General features: G+C 49.9%; 1 protein-coding gene across 1 annotated transcript in view; it reads left to right on the forward strand.

Annotated features, from left to right (window-relative positions):
• The first annotated feature begins 3834 nt into the window (after positions 1-3834).
• Positions 3835-21824, forward strand: part of OTUD7B (OTU deubiquitinase 7B) — a 32847-nt gene continuing 14857 nt past the window's right edge. The window contains exons 1-4 of the mRNA XM_074529308.1: positions 3835-4033; positions 11677-11799; positions 16355-16525; positions 21094-21309. Coding sequence (XP_074385409.1) covers positions 11727-11799; positions 16355-16525; positions 21094-21309 — 460 coding nt within the window. The 5' untranslated portion in view covers positions 3835-4033; positions 11677-11726. The remainder of the gene's footprint in view (positions 4034-11676; positions 11800-16354; positions 16526-21093; positions 21310-21824) is intronic.

A 21824-nucleotide genomic window follows, 5' to 3' on the forward strand; every position in this document is an offset into this window, starting at 1 on the left:
AACCCACCCTAAACCAAACCAAATCCATCTAAACCCACCCCAAACACTCACAAACCCCCTCCAGCTCTACCCACACCACCCCAAATCCTCGCAGACCCACCGAAGCCCCCAGGAGGGCTCGGCACACCCGAGAGTCCCTAAGGACAAAGGACGTGACCCGGTTCCACCGAAGCGGGCATGGAGAACGCCCCGGGACCAGCCCGGTCCCGTTAATCCCGGGACGCTGGGATTAGGAGCTATTCCCGGCGGGACAGGGCTGACCCGGGCCGGGCACTCCCCCGCTGCCAAAGCCCTATTTATAGAGGGGATAACAATTAATTAATGAGTGTGTCCTGCCTTTCACTTCCAATTAAGCGGCTCCCCGGTTCCTCTCAGAGTGACGGACACTTTTGGCGTCTTTAAGCCTTCAATTTCCTGCCGAGATTTTACTTTTCACTTCCAAATGCTTTGAGTCTGCTTTTCTAGAGGCTGGAAATGTACAAACCCCAAAGATTTTAGTGGTTTAAATAGGGATTTAGCTAGAAAAGTACAATTCCAGTATTTTCTTTCTAACATTTTTTATTTCTTGCCAGATTTTGTTTCTCATATCTAAAGTGATGCCTTAAGGAGTGTGTGGGTGCTCCTGGCCAAAGGATACACACAATAACAGCAAATGGTACAAAAAATTGGGATTTCATTGCATCTGATTGATTTCTGGCCTTATTGTTAAATGATTCAGTGTCTGGAAAGTGCTGGTTTAGTTATTGTCCAGTTTCCTTGGAAATGCTTTTGGATTTTATTTGTGAACTAAGCAAACCCAGGCTGTCATCTCCTCTTTAAATCCATCTTTGTCCCTGTTCTCAGGGAAAACAAACCCCTTCTTGTTCCATTTTAATGAAATGAATCACAAACCAAACCTCTGAGGCTTCCTGATGGGATGTTTATCCCTGGTTTGCAGGTAAAACGTTTTAAACAACTTTTATTGTGCAGAAATTTTACACTTTTCATTCCCCACAGGCCAATTGGTGGGATGGGAGTGGTTGGAATCATGGAATTGTTTAGGCTGGAAAAGACCTCTGCATTTGCTGTAATTTTTAATTTAAACCTTATAATTCTTTTAAACCTTAATAACTTTAATAACCTCTTTTTAACCTTAATAATTTTAACCTTCTAATTCTTGAATAAGAATCAATTCAAGTATAATTTCTGTAAATAACCCTGATTTAACCTCCCCAATGACTGCCCTGGGCCTGCCACCACTGCCCAGGCACGAGGACAGACGTTGGCCCCTAAGTTGAGGCAATAGGATTGTCTGGGATTATGGCACTGCTATTTTAAGGGATTGAATTTGGTGTTGATTATTTCAAATGGGTTCTCCACTCCTGATTCCAAAGAGGAACAGCCAGGGCAGGCTGTGCCATCCCTGTGTGGGGCACTGTCCCTGTCCCCACAGCCCTGTCCTGTGTGTGGCCCTGGAGGGAGCAGCAGCACCAAGGCCTCCCTTGGCTCCTCAGGGGTGAATTCATCACAAAATCCTTTAGATCAATCTGGGAATGTCTCTGACTGGAGCTGTCAGGAATGAGATGGGATTTTATGATTATTTAGCATTGTGCTGACCCCTGGCCATGGCTCCTGCAGGAGCAGGGGGGGAACAGGATGGAATGGGCACGGATCAGTGTGGAGAACTGGAACATTCCAGAGCACAGGGATCACTCTGGAGAACTGGGATCATTGTGGAGCACAGAAACATTCCAGAGCACAGGATCACTCCAGAGCACAGGAACATTCCAGAGCACAGGGATCACTATGGAGAACAAGAATCACTCTGGAGGACAAGGATCACTCTGGAGCACAGGGATCACTGTGGAGCACAGGGACTGTTCCAGAGCACAGGGATCACTGTGGAGCACAGGGATTGTTCCAGAGCACAGGGATCTCTCTGGAGAACTGGGATCACTGTGGAGAACTGGAATCATTGTGGAGCACAGGGATTGCTGGAGAAAAAGGATCACTGTGGAGAGAAGGAACATTCCAGAGCACAGGGATCACTCTGGAGAACTGGGATCATTGTGGAGCACAGGGATCACTCCAGAGCACAGGAACATTCCAGAGCACAGGGATCACTATGGAGAACAAGAATCACTCTGGAGGACAAGGATCACTCTGGAGCACAGGGATCACTGTGGAGCACAGGGATTGTTCCAGAGCACAGAGATCACTCTGGAGCCCATGAACATTCCAGAACACAGGGAATCACACTGGAGCACAGGATCACTCCAGAGCACAGGAACATTCCAGAGCACAGGGATCACTCTGGAGCACAGGGATCATCCAGAACACAGGATCACTCCAGAGCACAGGGATCACTCTGGAGCACAGGGACCCTCCAGCCCCTTGCTGGCCACCAGAGACATGAGGCAGGACCCGCTGTGAGGACAAACTGTGCAGCCAGCAGGGACAAACCTCAGGCCTGTCCTTTCTGTGCTGGACATTTCCCTGCCCGGCCACACAAACAATCCCTTTGTGCAGGACACAAACAAGGGCAGGTTCCTGGCAGGACACAAAGAATGGATTCAGAATCAGGATCAGCTGAGCTGGGGGCATGACGTGGCCTGTTTGTCACCAGCCCCTGCAGCCCCTGCAGCCCCCGCTGGCCACTGCTGCAGAACAGGGCCCACCTGGGGCACAGGGGTTGGCACAGGGAATGTGACAGGGAATATCACAGGAATTGTCACAGGGAATGGCACAGGGAATGGCACAGGAATTGTCACAGGGATATGGAGCCCTTGGCATGGGGAATGTCATAGGGAATGTGGGGCCCTTGGAACAGGGAATGGCACAGGGAATGCCATAGGGACAGAGAATGTCACAGGGAATGTGGGGCTCTCAGCACAGGGAATGGCACAGGGAACGTCACAGGGATTGTCACAGGGACTATGGAGCCCTTGGCAATGGGAATGTCACAGGGAATGTCACAAGGAGTGTCCCAGGGAATGTGGGGCCATCTGGGGCTGCTGCCCCACTCCGCACTGCTCCCATTGCCATGAGTGAAGAACAGGAATATTTCCATGCTGGGGAAAGGATCCCCAGTGGGAATCAGGCTCAGAGAGCGGGTGCTGACGCCTCACTCTCCAGGGCCGGGATTTCAGCCCCACTCTGGGGGTACAGACGCCACGGAAGAGGACACCCCTCAAGGCCTCAGGGCCCATGGTGGCAGGGATTACGGACCCCTTACATGGTCCTGGGCCCCTCACAGAGGTCTCAGCCTCCTCATGCGGGTCTCAGACCCCTCATGGGGGTCCCAGGCCCCTCACAGGGGTCTCAGGCCCCTCCTGGGGATCCTGGGCACCTCACGGGGGTACTGGTCCCCTCACAGAGGTCACAAGCTCCTCTTGGGGGTCTCAGGCATCTCATGGGGGACTCAGGCCGCATAGAGAGGGTCTCAGGCCCCTCATGGGCGTCTCAGGCCCCTTATGGACGTCAAGGGCCCCTCACAGGGGTCTCAGGCCCCTCCTGGGGGCCTCAGGCCGCATACAGGGGGTCATGGGCCCCTCACGGGGGTCCCGGGCTCCTCCCGAGGCTCTCAGGCCACACACAGAGAGTCTCAGGCCCCTCACAGGGGTCTCAGGCCGCACACAGCGGGTCTCACGCCCCTCCTGGTGGTCCCAGGCCCCTCACGGTGGTGCCGGTGCCCCCCCGGTGTCCCGCGCCCTCCCGGTGGTCCCGGGGGTATCCCGGTGCCGCTCCCCCCCCGTTCCGCCGCCAGGGGGCGCTCTGCTCTCCCCGCTCCCGAGGTGGGCGTGGCCTGGCCCGGCCCTGCGCCGCCATTGGCCCCTGCCGGCACGGCCGCGTGCGCCCGCCAAAGCGTTCCGGGCGGGAACGGGGGTGGCGGCGCGTTCCGGGTGGCGCGTTCCGTTCCGCCTTCCCCCCCCACTCTGTCCCCCCCCCGCCCCGGGAGCGGCCTCAGCGGCGGCGGCGGCGGCGACGACGGCGGGAGGGCCCCGGGGCCGCTCCGGGCCGGGCCGCTCCGGGCCACCCATGGAGCCTCTCGGAGGTAACGGCGGGGTCCCCGCTCGGCCTCGGGAAAGTTTTGGCGGGGCCGGGCCTCGGGGCGGCGTCGGCGGCGCCCGCGGGGTCACGGCGCGGCCTGAGGGGGCGGCGGGGGCGGCTCCCGGGGTCGCTGCCGGGGTGCGGCTCCCGGGGCCGCTCCCGGAGGTTGTCCCGGGGTACCGGGGTGGGTTGCGGGGTGCGGGTACCGGCTGCGGGTCCCTGCTCAGCCCGGGGGCCTGCGGGGCCGCTCCGGGGCCGCTGCCGGTGCGGATCCCCCGGGCTTCACCCCCGGGGCTCCTCGGGGAGCGGCATTTTCCTGCTCCTGTCCCGAATAATTCTCCTCTTGGTGGTTGTTTTCTCCCGGGAACACCGGGATTTCCGCGGCTGCCCGGTCCAGGCTGGGGTGGCTCCGTTGTGGAGCGAAACAGGAGCTGAGAACCAAACCTGGAGTGAGGAGAGGGAGTTCGGGAGTTTTTATTTCTCCTTTGGTTCATTGCCGGTCACAGCCCCGGACCGTCCCCAGCTCCGGGAACCTCACTCCCGGTAGGAGAACGGAGCCTCCCGGGGGTTGTGTTGGGTCCCGGTGCACCGGGAATGCTGCGGGGCTTTCCCGGCTGTGAAATGGGTACTCGGGACCGGGAATCTCCCGGTTCCTAAAAGTCACAGAGCTGCAAAGTCCAAACTTCCAGCCGGGATTCTTCGCTCTGAATCGCTGACACTGCTGGGTTTTATCTTCCTGACCCAGCACACGCCCATGCTGAGTTGTTTGGGGTTTTTTTTGGGGAAATGGGATTTTAAAGCTCCTTAGAGATGGTTTTGTGCTAAAGGAACTCCTGGAGTGGCCACCTGTGGATCCAGGCATCCCCTGTGCCTGCTTCAGCCTTGGCAGCCCCTGGTGTGGGCAGGAGCATCCAAATCCCAGCTGGGGATGGGAAAAGGAGCTGTGTGCCCAAACTGCTTCAAAATTCAGGACTCTGCTCTTCAGTATTTTTGTTGGAATAGATTTAATTTTCTGCTGGTGTTGGTGGTGAATCTGTGCCACTCCGTGCCAGGATGTGGCTCTGCTGTCTCTGGGAGATGCTCTGGCCCTCAATTGGCACTTCAGCTCTCCCAGTCCCGAGTTCCACCCTAAACTCATCCCTGTAAGGGCTGAGAATGGATTATCCTGGCTGGAGCAGCGCTGGGCTGAAACATTTGGGGATAAAAGGAGCAGAATTGGTGGTGGAGCTGCCGTGGCCTCGATTGCAGAGGGGACATTTGGAGCCTCCCCTGGGATCCAGGCAAGGACAGCGTGTGCCAGGCCCAGCTCAGGCTGCAAATCATCATGGCCTGGTTTAGGGAGAACTTGGCTCCAAGGGAATTTCTTTGGTGCAGACACTGAGAGAGCAGAGTTTGTTGTCAGTGCTGTCATTAGAGATTAGAGAATGCTGCAATTTTGGGAGCAGTTGATAACCAGGAGGATGATGATGATGATGGTGGGGCAGAGCCTGGATTTGCTGGAGCTGCTGCTGGAGATTTATTGGGCTTTTATCTTGGAGATAAAAGTGGAAGGTTCTGGTTTGTTCTTGAGCCCAAGGTTCAGGATGAGCTGCGAGTTGGGAGGAGCCCAGCTGTGTCTGCAGCACTGGGAAGCAGCTGGAACTCTGGAAATAAAAACAGGATAAAGCTATTCATTGAAGCACTGAAGCTTTATAAAAATGGGATCATTTCCATAACTTCACTTCTGCTCCAGCTCCTGAGCACCAGGGTGGTTTTAGGAGCCCCTTTTGGCCTCCTTTAGGAGCCCCTTTTAGCCCCTTTTAGGAGCCCCTTTTGGCCCCCTTTTGGCCCCTTTTAGCCCCCTTTAGGATCCCTTTTAGCCCCCTTTTAGGAGCCCTTTTCCCTACTGGAGCACTCATTTTTGGGGATTATGTGCTCTCCTTTTGGACTGTGCTAAAACTTTGTCAGAAGTTCCCAGAATGGGAAATCTTGGAGAGCTGTTCCTACCAAACATGAGGGGCAGCCACAGAGCCACATCCAGCACCCGGAATGGGGAAAAATGGGAATAATTCCAGGAAAAATTGGGGGAAAATTCCTCGGTCACTGCCACAGCTGCCTGTGTTGTGTGTTCCCCAAAATTCCTGCTCTTCCCTGTCGGGCTGGCTCCATTCTGCACTCACAGCTCCCCTCCTGTGGGCTGAGGGGCTCCAAGGGCATCCTGCACCATCAGATTTATCAGAAATAACTTTTTTTTTATTGATGATGATGATGATGAACTGGGTTGATTCCCATCCTGCAAGAGGCAGGCATGGTGTGTGTCCTATCCAGCATTCTAAGAGTGTCCTGCACCATCAGTTTTATCAGGAATAACTGGATTTTTATTGATGATGATGATGATCTGGGTTGATTCCCATCCTGGAGGAATCAGGATCTGGAGCTGGAGCTCAGTGTCCCAGCGCAGGTGTCAGGTCAGGACAGGTGCTGCTAATCCTGGTGCTGTTAGATAACCTGCAGGGCCGGGACAGGGATGTGGGGTGGGGAGGAAGCCAGAAACCTCCTTGAGGAGCATCAGGAAACCTTGAGGAGCATCAGGAAACCTCCTTTAGGAGCTTTAGGAAACCTCCTTGAGGAGCATCAAGAAATCTCCTTGGGAGCATTAGGGAACCTCCTTGAGAAACATCAGGAAAGCTCCTTGAGGAGCATCAGGAAACCTTCAGGAACATCAGGAAACCTCCTTCAAGAGGATCAGGAAACCTCTTTCAGGAGCATCAGGAAAGCTCCTTGAGGAGTATCAGGATATCTCCTTGAGGAACATCTGGAAACCTTCAGGAGCATCAGGAAAGCTCCTTGAGGAACATCTGGAAACCTTCAGGAGCATCAGGGAACCTTTGGGAGCATCAGGGAACCTCCTTTAGGAGCTTTAGGAAACCTCCTTGGGAGCATCAGGGAACCTCCTTGAAGGGCATCAAGAAACTTCCTTGAGAAGCATCAGGAAATCTTCAGGAGCATCAGGAAATCTCCTTCAAGAGGATCAGGAAACCTCTTTCAGGAGCATCAGGAAACCTCCTTGAGGAGGACCAGGATATCTCCTTGAGGAACATCTGGAAACCTTGAGGAGCATCAGGAAACCTCCTTTAGGAGCTTTAGGAAACCTCCTTGAGGAGCATCAAGAAATCTCCTTGGGAGCATCAGGGAACCTCCTTGAGGAGCATCAAGAAACTTCCTTGAGAAGCATCAGCAAAGCTCCTTGAGAAGCATCAGGAAACCTTCAGGAACATCAGGAAAGCTCCTTCAGGGGGATCAGGAAAGCTCCTTGAGGAGCATCAAGAAACTTCCTTGAGGAGCATCAGGGAACCTCCTTGAAGAGCATCAGGAAACCTTGAGGACCATCAGGAAACCTCCTTTAGGAGCTTTAGGAATGCTTGATGCTTCTTGAGGAGCATCAAGAAAACTCCTTGGGAGCATCAGGAAACCTCCTTGTGTACCAGGATATCTCCTTGAGGAGCATCAGGAAACCTCTTTCAGGAACATCAGGAAACATCTTTGAGAAGCATCAGAAACCTCTTTGAGGAGCATCAGGAAACCTTCAGGAGCATCAGGAAACCTCCTTGTGTATCAGGATATCTCCTTGAGGAGCATCTGGAAACCTTCAGGAGCATCTGGAAACCTTCAGGAACGTCTGGAAACCTTCAGGAGCATCAGGAAAGCTCCTTGAGGAGCATCAGGAAACCTCCTTGTGTACCAGGATATCTCCTTGAGGAACATCAAGAAACCTTTGGGAGCATCAGGAAACCTCTTTCAGGAACATCAGGAAACATCTTTGAGAAGCATCAGAAACCTCTTTGAGGAGCATCTGGAAACCTTGAGGATCATCAGGAAACCTCCTTGTGTACCAGGATATCTCCTTGAGGAGCATCTGGAAACCTTCAGGAGCATCAGGGAACCTTTGGGAGCATCAGGAAACCTCCTTGAGGAGGACCAGGAAAGCTCCTGAGGAGCATCAGGAAACCTCCTTGTGTACCAGGATATCTCCTTGAGGAGCATCAAGAAACCTTTGGGAGCATCAGGAAACCTCTTTCAGGAACATCAGGAAACATCTTTGAGAAGCATCAGAAACCTCTTTGAGGAGCATCTGGAAACCTTCAGGAACATCTGGAAACCTTCAGGAGCATCAGGAAACCTTCAGGAGCATCAGGAAACCTTCAGGAGCATCAGGCCATGCTCACTCAGAGCTCATGGAGAAGCTCATTTTTCTCATAGCCTCTGATTGGAGCTGCTCCCATGTCCCACCTGCAGATCCCCTCAGGACCCCCCTGCTTAGCCCTGAGTGCTGCCAAATTTCAGGATTGTGGAGGATTTGGAGTTTTGGGGTTTGATTTGTGCTGGATTTCCGCTGTTCTGCAGCTCCCTGCTGGTGGGAGTGAACACATCCATGTGGGTTTGGCAGGATTAAATTTCCCGTGGATTTGGGCCCCTCCTGCCTCACCTGCAGCTCCCTGAGGGTCGGGCTGGGATGAGGAGCAGAGCCCTGGCAGTGCTCTCCTGGCTCCCAGCTCCGTTCCTGCCCTCAGCAAAACATCACGTGCCAGATCCGGGCCGGGCACGTCAGACTTTGCTGCTCCTAAAATATTTCTGGAAGTATTTTATAAACACACTGGAGCCACAGGTTGTGGCTGACCTTGGCTCAGGATTTGGCCCTAACAAAGAGAATTATTTCCTCTTTCTGCAGCGTGTTGAAATCTAACAAAATAAGGGAATTAAAGCCCCATAAATCCCAGTTTGGAAATTTAAATGGATCCAGTTTTGCTGCTCCACACTCGGTTCTGGTGAACTGTTTAAATTCAGTGTTCCCCATGGTTGATTTCCCACCAGGATGGAGCTGAGAGACATTGAGATTTTGGACCTTTTGTTTTGAATTCCTCCCTCAGTTTCCTGATTTTTCTGACGGGGCCAGGATGCTCCACATGCTCCTGGTGAGTTGATGGAGTTGGAGTTGCCCTGGGAGAGGCTGTAAGCAGCAAGAGAGAGGAGGCTCTGGGGGATTTTATTTTTTCCCCTTATTTTGGATGGACATTTGGTGTGAAAGGTCTGAAAATTCCCTTCAGGAAGGATTTCCATGCTGCCAGCAAGGACCAAACCCAGCTTTGCCCCATCCCAAGGGTGGCACTGGGCAGATTGCTGTGCTGGAAGGCTGAGGGTTGGTGTCAGCGCTGGGTGGATCCCTGGCACTGTGAAATGAGGTTTTCTCTGCGTTCCCATGGGTGTGTGACCATGGAATTCTCACTGCTCACTCCCATCAGGAGCATTTCTGTGCTCACACCCTCTGCAAGTGTGAGGATTTTTGTTAAACGTTTCCTAAAAAGCCTGCAAAGAGCTGTTGGGATCACAGCAACAACTGAATTTAGTCCGAAATACAGTTTTTTCCATCCATTTCTGGCTGGAATGTGCCAGGAACACTCACCTTGGATCACCCCCATGCTCTCCTGGGGGGTTTGGGGTGTGCTCAGCCCCTGCTCCATGGCTGGGGAATGGATTTGTGAATCTCCTGGGGTTTGGATTTCCTCCCTGAGCTCATTTCCCACCTGTTCTGGAAGGAGGGGAGAGCAGGGAGCGTTTCCCTTCCACAGGGAAGGGAAATAATCAATAATGGGGACATCTCTCTGTGCAACCCCTCAATAAATCCCCAACAATCCTTCTCCTCCCAGCTGCACCCAGAGTTTTCCATCTGTGTTTTCGCTGGCATTTTTGTGCACGAGGGAGTTTGGAATGCAGTGAGGAGGGGGTGGCTGTGCTGTTTGTTCCCTCCCCAAAGCTCTGCTGAATTTTCATTTGCATTGGAATCCCACACCCACCTGGAGGAAACCTCTCCGTTATCTGCTCCTGCCAGGGATTAGAGGATCCAAAAGTGCAGCTCCTAATTAGGGATCTTCCCTAAATTGGTGGAGTAAGAGCAGGAATTGCTGCCAAATCCTGCTCCGGGAATGTGCTGGGCTTTGGCATCGCTTCTGGGAGGAGGAATTTAACAACTCCATTGTGGGAAAGGTGTTTCTCCATAAGAAATTCCAGGTTAAAGTCTGGATGCTTGCAGGGAGTTGTGCTGATAGGGAATTTCACCCATCTTTAAGGATAATCTTGGAAAAAAAATATTTTAAGGTACCAGGGCAAGGTTTGCATGTCTGTAGGAATAATCCTGAAAAAGAGATTTTATTTTTCAAGGGTCAGGAAAACAACCAGGTTTGTTTGTATTCCACACAATCCTGAAATTTGCTCTAAATTCCACAATCCTGAAATTTCCTCTTATACCTTATACCCAGCACCTTCCTCTCCCTGGCTTCCCAGATTTTCCCCTTCCAGATTTTCAGCTCAGCATAAATTTTATTCCCATTTTTTTCCTGTTCCTTGATGGCAGAATTTTTATCCCAGCCTTTAACACCCCCAAACTCCGTGGAGCTCTTTGCCCGTGGGGATCCCACGGATGAGGCTGCTCTTCCTTTCCCTCTCTGCCCCAGGAATGCAGAAAATCAGGATTTGGAGGCATGGCAGGAGCACACGCCTTCAGAACCCAACAAAATCCAGATTTACAGAATAAATCAAATAAACCAATCGAATAAACCAAAATTACAGAATAAATCTGGTTTTGGAACCCTCTGGGAAGGGCTCAGGAGTCAGAGGAGCTCTGGAGTGGGAAGGAGATTGATTTTGTCTGCCAGAGCAATTGGGATTGTTCCCTTTGGATTTTTGTCTGAAAGGGGCTTTTTTAAAATATATTTTCTTTAGAATCTCCTAATTCTAGCATTTTATCCTTAATTCCCTTTCCCTGCCTCACATCTGGGGTGCTTGGAGTGGGATGGGGCAGGGATTTGTTCCCTGTAAATGCACAAGAGAAACTCTCTGCTTTCTCATTGCTCCCAAATATTCATTCATTATATGAATATGTAATAAATGATAATGATATATTTAATATATTATATAATAAATTATATAGTATACAATAACAATATATAATATATCCTATATAATATATCCTATATAATATATCCTATATAATATATCCTATATAATATATAATATATAATATATAATATATAACATATAACATATAATATATAATAATATATATGTTACATGTTACATGATAATGTTACATATTATATATTTTATACTATATGTTATATGTTATATATTATATATTAAATATTATATATTATATGTTATGCATTATAATTATATATTATGTATTATGTATTATATATCCTATATAATGTATCCTATATAATATATAATATATAATATATAATATATAATATATAATATATAATATATAATATATAATATATAATATATAATATATAATAGATTATAAATTATCTATTATATATTTTTATATGTATTATAAGTATTATATGTATTATATGTACTATATGAATATATAATAATTTATATTTATTATATAATTTATTCCTAATTTGGGAATAAAAGCTCCACCACCTTTAGAGAATCGGTTTAGCTCATGAATTTTCCCAATTTTCCCGTTGCTGGTTGAGGTTGTGCTGCCAAGGCACGAACCTGGAGCACACTGAATTTTTAGGGGAAGGTTCCCTGAGCCCTCAGCTGGTTCCCAGCTGGGGCTGTGCCATCCAGGGTGCCCTTGGTGCTCTCCATGCCCAGGTTGATGCCCAGGAGCCCATCGGGTGCCGCTGAGCCCTCTGGCCTTGGCTATGGACATCGTCCTGTCCGACTTTGTTCGCTCAACGGGGGCAGAGCCGGGGCTGGCCAGAGACCTCCTGGAAGGTATGGAAAGCTGGAATTGTCATGGGAATGCCCGGGGTGGGAGGGATGAGGGGGCTGGAATGGTTTCCAGCAAAGATGTTTAGGAAATGTCTCGGTTTCTGTGGTGGGGGAGTGGTGCTGCTCCACCTGGAGTGGGGGAAATGGGAATAATCCTGGGAAAAATGGGGGAAAATGGGGAAAATTCCTCAGCTTCCACCACCCAAAATGGGGGAAAATGGGAATAATTCTGGGGAAAATTGGGAAAATTCCTCAGGTTCCACCGCCTGGAATGGGGAAAATGGGAAAATATGGGGAAAATTCCTCAGCTTCCACACCTGGAATGGGGAAAATGGGAATAATTCTGGGAAAATGGAAATAATTCCAGGAAAAATGGGAATAATTCCTGGGGCGTGGGAACGTGGCATTCCCCATCTGTGCCAACTCCTCAGCTTCTACCACCTGGAATGGCGAAAAATGGGAATAATTCCAGGAAAAAATGGGGAAAATGGGAGTAATTCCTTAGCTTCTACCACCTGGGATGGGAATAACTATGGGAAAAAATGGGGAAAATGGGAATAATTATGGAAAAAAATGGGGAAAATTCCTCAGCTTCCACCAGCTGGAATGGGCAAAATGGGAATAATTCCTGGAAAAATGGGGAAAATTCCTCAGCTTCCACCACCTGGAATGGGGAAAATTGAATGGGGAAAAACGAGAATAATTCCAGGAAAAATGGGAAAAAAGGGTGAAAATTCCTCAGCTTCCACCACCCAAAATGGGGAAAAATGGGAATAATTCTGGGAAAAAATGGGGAAAATTCCTCAGCTTCCACCGCCTGGAATGGGGAAAAACAGGAATAATCCTGGAAAAAATGGGGAAAATTCCTCAGCTTCCACCGCCTGGAATGGGGAAAATGGGAATAATTCCAGGAAAAATGGGAAAAAAGAGGTGAAAATTCCTCAGCTTTCACCACCCAAAATGGGGAAAAACGGGAATAATTCTGGGAAAAATGGGGAAAATTCCTCAGGTTCCACCGCCTGGAATGGGGAAAATGGGAATAATCCTGGGAAAAATGGGAAAAAATGGGGAAAATTCTTCACCTTCCACCGCCTGGAATGGGGGAAAATGGGAATAATCCTGGGAAAAATGGGGGAAAATGGGAATAATTCCTCAGCTTCCACACCTGGAATGGGGAAAATGGGAATAATTCCAGTAAAAATGGGAATAATTCCTGGGGCGTGGGAACGCGGCATTCCCCATCTGTGCCAACTCCTCAGCTTCTACCACCTGGAATGGCGAAAAATGGGAATAATTCCAGGAAAAAAATGGGGAAAATGGGAGTAATTCCTTAGCTTCTACCACCTGGGATGGGAATAATTATTGGAAAAAAAGTGGGGAAAATGGGAATAATTATGGAAAAAAATGGGGAAAATTCCTCAGCTTCCACCGCCTGGAATGGGGAAAATGGGAATAATTCCAGGAAAAATGGGAAAAAAGGGGTGAAAATTCCTCAGCTTCCACCACCCAAAATGGGGAAAAACGGGAATAATTCTGGGGAAAATTCTTCAGCTTCCACCAACCAAAATGGGGAAAAATGGGAATAATTTTGGGGAAAATGAGAATAATTCTGGGAAAAATGAGAATAATTCTGGGAAAAATGAGAATAATTCAGGGGAAATGGGAATAATTCCTGGTGTGTGGGAACGCAGCATTTCCCTTCCATGCCAGCTCCTCAGCTTCCACCACTTGGGGATTTACACCACCTAGATGGGGAAAAATGGGAAAAAATGGGGAAAATTCCTCAGCTTCCACTGCCTGGAATGGGGAAAATGGGAATAATTCCAGGAAAAATGGGAAAAAATGGGGAAAATTCCTCAGCTTCCACCAGCTGGAATGGGGAAAATTGAATGGGGAAAATGGGAATAATTCCAGGAAAAATGGGAAAAAAGGGGTGAAAATTCCTCAGCTTCCACCACCCAAAATGGGGAAAATGGGAATAATTCTGGGAAAAATGGGGAAAATTCTTCAGCTTCCACCACCCAAAATGGGGAAAATGGGAATAATTCTGGGGAAAATGGGAAAAAATGGGGAAAATTCCTCAGCTTCCACCGCCTGGAATGGGGGAAATGGGAATAATTCCAGGAAAAATGGGAAAAAAGGGGTGAAATTCCTCAGCTTTCACCGCCTGGAATGGGGGAAAATGAGAATAATCCTGGGGAAAATGGGGAAAATTCCTCAGCTTCCACACCTGGAATGGGGAAAATGGGAATAATTCCAGGAAAAATGGGAAAAAATGGGGAAAATTCCTCAGCTTTCACCACCCAAAATGGGGAAAAACGGGAATAATTCTGGGAAAAACGGGGAAAATTCCTCAGCTTCCACCGCCTGGAATGGGGAAAATGGGAATAATTCCGGGAAAAATGGGAAAAAAGGGTGAAAATTCCTCAGCTTCCACCACCCAAAATGGGGAAAATGGGAATAATTCCAGGAAAAATGGGAAAAAAGGGTGAAAATTCCTCAGCTTCCACCGCCTGGAATGGGGAAAATGGGAATAATTCCAGGAAAAATGGGAAAAAAGGGGTGAAAATTCCTCAGCTTTCACCACCCAAAATGGGGAAAATGGGAATAATCCTGTAAAAAATGGGGAAAATTCCTCAGCTTCCACACCTGGAATGGGGAAAATGGGAATAATTCCAGGAAAAATGGGAAAAAATGGGGAAAATTCCTCAGCTTTCACCACCCAAAATGGGGAAAAACGGGAATAATTCTGGGGAAAATTCTTCAGCTTCCACCACCCAAAATGGGGAAAAATGGGAATAATTTTGGGGAAAATGAGAATAATTCTGGGAAAAATGAGAATAATTCTGGGAAAAATGAGAATAATTCAGGGGAAATGGGAATAATTCCTGGTGTGTGGGAACGCAGCATTTCCCTTCCATGCCAGCTCCTCAGCTTCCACCACCTTGGGATTTACACCACCTGGATGGGGAAAAATGGGAAAAAATGGGGAAAATTCCTCAGCTTCCACTGCCTGGAATGGGGAAAATGGGAATAATTCCAGGAAAAATGGGAAAAAATGGGGAAAATTCCTCAGCTTCCACCAGCTGGAATGGGGAAAATTGAATGGGGAAAATGGGAATAATTCCAGGAAAAATGGGAAAAAAGGGGTGAAAATTCCTCAGCTTCCACCACCCAAAATGGGGAAAAATGGGAATAATTCTGGGAAAAATGAGAATAATTCTGGGGAAAATGGGAATAATTTTGGGGAAAATGAGAATAATTCAGGGGAAATGGGAATAATTCCTGGTGTGTGGGAACGCAGCATTTCCCTTCCATGCCAGCTCCTCAGCTTCCACCACCTTGGGATTTACACCACCTGGATGGGGAAAAATGGGAAAAAATGGGGAAAATTCCTCAGCTTCCACCGCCTGGAATGGGGAAAATGGGAATAATTCCAGGAAAAATGGGAAAAAATGGGGAAAATTCCTCAGCTTTCACCACCCAAAATGGGGAAAAACGGGAATAATTCTGGGAAAAACAGGGAAAATTCTTCAGCTTCCACCACCCAAAATGGGGAAAAATGGGAATAATTCTGGGAAAAATGGGAAAAAATGGGGAAAATTCCTTAGCTTCCACTGCCTGGAATGGGGAAAATGGGAATAATTCCAGGAAAAATGGGAAAAAAGGGTGAAAATTCCTCAGCTTTCACCACCCAAAATGGGGAAAAACGGGAATAATTCTGGGGAAAATTCTTCAGCTTCCACCACCCAAAATGGGGAAAAACGGGAATAATTCTGGGGAAAATTCTTCAGCTTCCACCACCCAAAATGGGGAAAAATGGGAATAATTCTGGGGAAAATTCTTCAGCTTCCACCACCCAAAATGGGGAAAATGGGAATAATTTTGGGGAAAATGAGAATAATTCTGGGAAAAATGAGAATAATTCTGGGAAAAATGAAAATAATTCAGGGGAAATGGGAATAATTCCTGGTGTGTGGGAACGCAGCATTTCCCTTCCATGCCAGCTCCTCAGCTTCCACCACCTGGGGATTTACACCACCTAGATGGGGAAAAATGGGAAAAAATGGGGAAAATTCCTCAGCTTCCACCGCCTGGAATGGGGAAAATGGGAATAATTCCAGAAAAAATGGGGAAAATTCCTCAGCTTCCACCAGCTGGAATGGGGAAAATTGAATGGGGAAAATGGGAATAATTCCAGGAAAAATGGGAAAAAAGGGGTGAAAATTCCTCAGCTTCCACCACCCAAAATGGGGAAAAACGGGAATAATCCTGGGAAAAATGAGAATAATTCTGGGAAAAATGGGTATAGTTCAGGGAAAATGGGAATAATTCCTGGTGTGTGGGAACGCAGCATTTCCCTTCCATGCCAGCTCCTCAGCTTCCACCACCTGGGGATTTACACCACCTGGATGGGGAAAAATGGGAAAAATGGGAAAAAATGGGGAAAAATGGGGAAAAATGGGAAAAAAATGGGGAAAAATGGGAAAAAATGGAGAAACTTCCACACGTGGAATGGGGAAAACGGGAAAAACGGAGTCTCTGTGTCCGTGTGCAGGCAAGAACTGGGACCTGAGCGCGGCGCTGAGCGACTTCGAGCAGCTGCGGCAGGTGCACGCCGGGAGCCTCCCGCAGCCCTGCAGCGACGGCCGCGGCTGCCGCGCCCCCGACAGGGAGCTGGCACGGCCGGGGAGGCCCCCCCTGCAGCGCCAGGATGACCTGGTGCAAGGTCGGTGTGCTGGGGGGGTGTCCTGGGTGGGCAGTGTCCTGGGCTGGGCAGTGTCCTGGAGGGATGTCCTGGGCTGGGCAGTGTCCTGACGTGGGCAGTGTCCTGGGCAGTGTCCTGGCATGGGCAGTGTCCTTGGGCAGTGTCCTGGAGGGGTGTCCTGGGGTGGTGTCCTGGCATGGGCAGTGTCCTTGGGCAGTGTCCTGGGTGGGCAGTGTCCTGGGCTGGTGTCCTGGCATGGGCAGTGTCCTGGGCTGGTGTCCTGGCATGGGCAGTGTCCTGGGCTGGGCAGCGTCCTGGCATGGGCAGTGTCCTGGGGTGGGCAGTGTCGTGGCATGGGCAGTGTCCTGGGGCAGTGTCCTGGAGGGGTGTCCTGGCATGGGCAGTGTCCTGGGGTGGGCAGTGTCCTGGCATGGGCAGTGTCCTGGGGTGGGCAGTGTCCTGGAGGGGTGTCCTGGCATGGGCAGTGTCCTGGGGCAGTGTCCTGGCCTGGTCAGTGTGCTGGAGGGGTGTCCTGGCATGGGCAGTGTCCTGTCATGGGCAGTGTCCTGTCATGGGCAGTGTCCTGTCATGGGCAGTGTCCTGGGGCAGTGTCCTGGGTGGGGCAGTGTCCTGGAGGGGTGTCCTGGCATGGGCAGTGTCCTGGGTGGGCAATGTCCTGGCATGGGCAGTGTCCTGGGCTGGGCAGTGTCCTGGAGGGGTGTCCTGGGCTGGGCAGTGTCGTGGCATGGGCAGTGTCCTGGGTGGGCAGTGTCCTGGCATGGGCAGTGTCCTGGAGGGGTGTCCTGGGCTGGGCAGTGTCGTGGCATGGGCAGTGTCCTGGGTGGGCAGTGTCCTGGCATGGGCAGTGTCCTGGAGGGGTGTCCTGGAGGGGTTCTGGAGGGGTGTCCTGAGGTGGGCAATGTCCTGGGCTGGGCAGTGTCCTGGGGTGGGCAATGTCCTGGAGGGGTGTCCTGGCATGGGCAGTGTCCTGGCATGGGCAGTGTCCTGGGGCAGTGTCCTGGAGGGGTGTCCTGAGTGGGCGGTGTCCTGAGTGGGCGGTGTCCTGGGTGGGCAGTGTCCTGGGCTGGGCAATGTCCTGGGCTGGGCAATGTCCTGGAGGGGTGTCCTGGGCTGGGCAGTGTCCTGGCATGGGCAGTGTCCTGGAGGGGTGTCCTGGGCTGGGCAGTGTCCTGGCATGGGCAGTGTCCTGAAGGTGTGTCCTGGGCTGGGCAGTGTCCTGGGTGGGCAGTGTCCTGGGCTGGGCAGTGTCCTGGCATGGGCAGTGTCCTGGGGCAGTGTCCTGGTGTGGGCAGTGTCCTGGGCTGGACAGTGTCGTGGCATGGGCAGTGTCCTGGCATGGGCAGTGTCCTGGGGCAGTGTCCTGGTGTGGGCAGTGTCCTGGGCTGGACAGTGTCCTGGCATGGGCAGTGTCCTGGGGCGGTGTCCTGGCATGGGCAGTGTCCTGGGTTGGGCAGTGTCCTGGGCTGGGCAGTGTCCTGGAGGGGTGTCCTGGCATGGGCAGTGTCCTGGGCTGGGCAATGTCCTGGCATGGGCAGTGTCCTGTCAGAGCACAGAATCACAGAATGATGAGGGTGGGAGACACCTCTGAGATCATCATCCATCCTGTGCCCTCACACCTCAACCGGATTATAGCACCACTCTTTTTAAACACATCCAGAGATGGTGATTCCACACCTCCTTGGGAAGAGCATTTCAGTACTTTATTATTCTTTTGGTGAAAATTTTTTTCCTGATATGCAACCTATACCATCCCTGAGGTAGCTTGAGGCTGTGTCCTCTGCTTCTGTCAGTTGCTGCCCTGGAATGGGGAAAAATGAGGAAAAAAGGGGAAAATGAGGAAAACTGACAGAAGAGACTGACACCCACCTGTCTCCAAGCTCCCTCCAGGAAGGTGTAGAGAGCAATAAGGGCACCTCTGAGCCTCCTCTTCTCCAGGCTCCTGGTAAAAAACCTCACAAAAGTGGCATTTTACTAGAAAAAGAAGTGAACAAAGAACCTAATGGCTTTGAGGTGAAGTCCTCCAGGCCTATGAGACGCCACATAATCAAGGAGAGAAACTTGTGGGTTTCTTTCCTTTTTAAGGGGACAAAGGATGGTGACAGGGGGCACATTCCCACACCACTTCTGCCCCACTGTGCTGGTTGTTCTCCCTCCTTTCCCCCAGAGAAGTGCCTGAAGCTTAAATTTGAGGTGAACCTGTGAGATGCCTTTTTCACCTAATTGAGGAGAGAAACTTTGGGGTTTCTTCCCTTTCTAAGGGGACAAAGGATGGTTTTGTCACAAAGTGACAGGGGGCACATTCCTACACCACTCCTGCCTCATTGTGCTGGTTGTTCTCCCTCCTCTCCCCCAGAGAAATGCCTGTCCTGAGGACAGTGACACTTAAGTTTGAGGTGAAGTCCCCCAGGATTCTGAGATCTCTTTTCACCTCATCAAGGAGAGAAACTTGTGGGTTTCTTTCCTTTTTAAGGGGACAAAGGATGGTGACAGGGGGCACATTCCTACATTGCTCCTGCCCCACTGTGCTGTTGTTGTCCCTCCTCTCCCCCAGAGAAGCACCTGAAGCTTAAGTTTGAGGTGAACCTGTGAGATGCCTTTTTCACCTAATAGAGGAGAGAAACTTTTGGGTTTCTTCCTTTTTTAAGGGGACAAAGGATGGTTTTGTCACAAAGTGACAGGGTGCTGGTCGTTCTCCCTCCTTTCCCCCTGAGAAGTGCCTGTCCTGAGGACAGTGACACTTGAGTTTGAGGTGAAGTCCCTCAGGATTCTGAGATCCCTTTTCACCTAATCAGGGAGACAAACTTGTGGGTTTCTTTCCTTTTTAAGGGGACAAAGGATGGTGACAGGGGGCACATTCCTACACCACTCCTGCCTCACTTTGCTGGTTGTTCTCCCTCCTTTCCCCCAGAGAAGCACCTGAAGCTTAAGTTTGAGGTGAACCTGGGTGAGATGCCTTTTTCACCTCATCAAGGAGAGAAACTTCGGGGTTTCTTCCCTTTTTAAGGGGACAAAGGATGGTTTTGTCACAAAGTGACAGGGTGCTGGTTGTTCTCCCTCCTGTCCCCCAGAGAAGTGCCTGTCCCTGAGGACAGTGACACTTAAGTTTGAGGTGAAGTCCCTCAGGATTCTGAGATCTCTTTTCACCTAATCAGGGAGAGAAACTTTGGGGTTTCTTCCCTTTTTAAGGGGACAAAGGATGGTTTTGTCACAAAGTGACAGGGGGCACATTCCTGCATTGCTCCTGCCCCACTGTGCTGTTGTTCTCCCTCCTTTCCCCCAGAGAAGTGCCTGTCCTGAGGACAGTTCTGAGATCCCTTTTCACCTAATCAAGGAGAGAAACTTTGGGGTTTCTTCCCTTTCTAAGGGGACAAAGGATGGTTTTGTCACAAAGTGACAGGGGGCACATTCCTACACCACTCCTGCCCCACTGTGCTGTTGTTCTCCCTCCTCTCCCCCAGAGAAATGCCTGTCCTGAGGACAGTGACACTTAAGTTTGAGGTGAAGTCCCCCAGGATTCTGAGATCTCTTCTCACCTCATCAAGGAGAGAAACTTGTGGGTTTCTTCCCTTTTTAATGGGACAAAGGATGGTGACAGGGGGCACATTCCCACACCACTCCTGCCCCACTGTGCTGGTTGTTCTCCCTCCTTTCCCCCAGAGAAGCACCTGAAGCTTAAGTTTGAGGTGAACCTGTGAGATGCCTTTTTCACCTAATTGAGGAGAGAAACTTCGGGGTTTCTTCCTTTTTTAAGGGGACAAAGGATGGTTTTGTCACAAAGTGACAGGGTGCTGGTTGTTCTCCCTCCTTTCCCCCAGAGAAGTGCCTGTCCCTGAGGACAGTGACACTTAAGTTTGAGGTGAAGTCCCCCAGGATTCTGAGATCTCTTTTCACCTCATCAAGGAGAGAAACTTGTGGGTTTCTTTCCTTTCTAAGGGGACAAAGGATGGTGACAGGGGGCACATTCCTACATTACTCCTGCCCCACTGTGCTGGTTGTTCTCCCTCCTTTCCCCCAGAGAAGTGCCTGTCCTGAGGACAGTTCTGAGATCCCTTTTCACCTAATCAAGGAGAGAAACTTTGGGGTTTCTTCCCTTTTTAAGGGGACAAAGGATGGTTTTGTCACAAAGTGACAGGGGGCACATTCCTACACCACTCCTGCCCCACTGTGCTGTTGTTCTCCCTCCTTTCCCCCAGAGAAGTGCCTGTCCTGAGGACAGTGACACTTGAGTTTGAGGTGAAATCTCCCAGGATTCTGAGATCCCTTCTCACCTCATCAAGGAGAGAAACTTGTGGGTTTCTTTCCTTTTTAAGGGGACAAAGGATGGTGACAGGGGGCACATTCCTACATTGCTCCTGCCCCACTTTGCTGGTTGTTCTTCCTCCTTTCCCCCAGAGAAGTGCCTGTCCCTGAGGACAGTGACACGTGAAATCCCCCAGGATTCTGAGATCCCTTCTCACCTCATCAAGGAGAGAAACCTGTGGGGTTTTTTCCCTTTTCAAGGGGACAGAGATGGTTGTGTCCCACGGCTCCGGCCCCACTGTGCTGTTGTTGTCCCTCCTGTCCCCCAGAGAAGCGCCTGTCCCGGGGCATCTCCCACGCCAGCTCCAGCATCGTGTCCCTGGCCCGCTCGCACGTCTCCAGCAACGGCAGCAGCGAGCACCTGCTGGAGATGCCCATCTGCACCTTCCAGCTGCCCGACCTCACCGTCTACTCCGAGGAGTTCCGCAGCTTCATCGAGAGGGATCTCATCGAGCAGTCCATGCTGGTGGCGCTGGAGCAGGCTGGTGAGTGCTGGGGACACGGGCAGTGCCACCCACGGGGGCACCCTGGGGTGGGGCATTGTCTGGGCACCACCCTGGGGTGTTTTCTGGGTCCCCCCTGGTAGGAGGAAATGATGAATCTGACTCCGTGTTCTTAAAAGACTGATTTATTGTTTTATGATATTATATGATATTTCATTATATTATATCATATTAAATGGTATTACATTATATCATATTATATTGCATTATCTTATATTATATCATATATCATATTATATCATATTACATTACATTACATTGCAATATATATATCATATCATATTAAATGATATTACATTATATCATGTTATATCATATATCACATCATTTATATTATATTACATTACATCACATTATATTATATTAGAATGTTATATTATGTTATATCATATTATGTTATATCACATCATATATCACTTATATTACATTATATTATATTATATTATATTACATTACATTACATTACATTACATTACATTGCATTATATTGCATTATA

This window comes from Zonotrichia albicollis, chromosome 30 (genome assembly GCF_047830755.1).
Source record: "Zonotrichia albicollis isolate bZonAlb1 chromosome 30, bZonAlb1.hap1, whole genome shotgun sequence".
Classification (NCBI taxonomy): domain Eukaryota; kingdom Metazoa; phylum Chordata; class Aves; order Passeriformes; family Passerellidae; genus Zonotrichia; species Zonotrichia albicollis.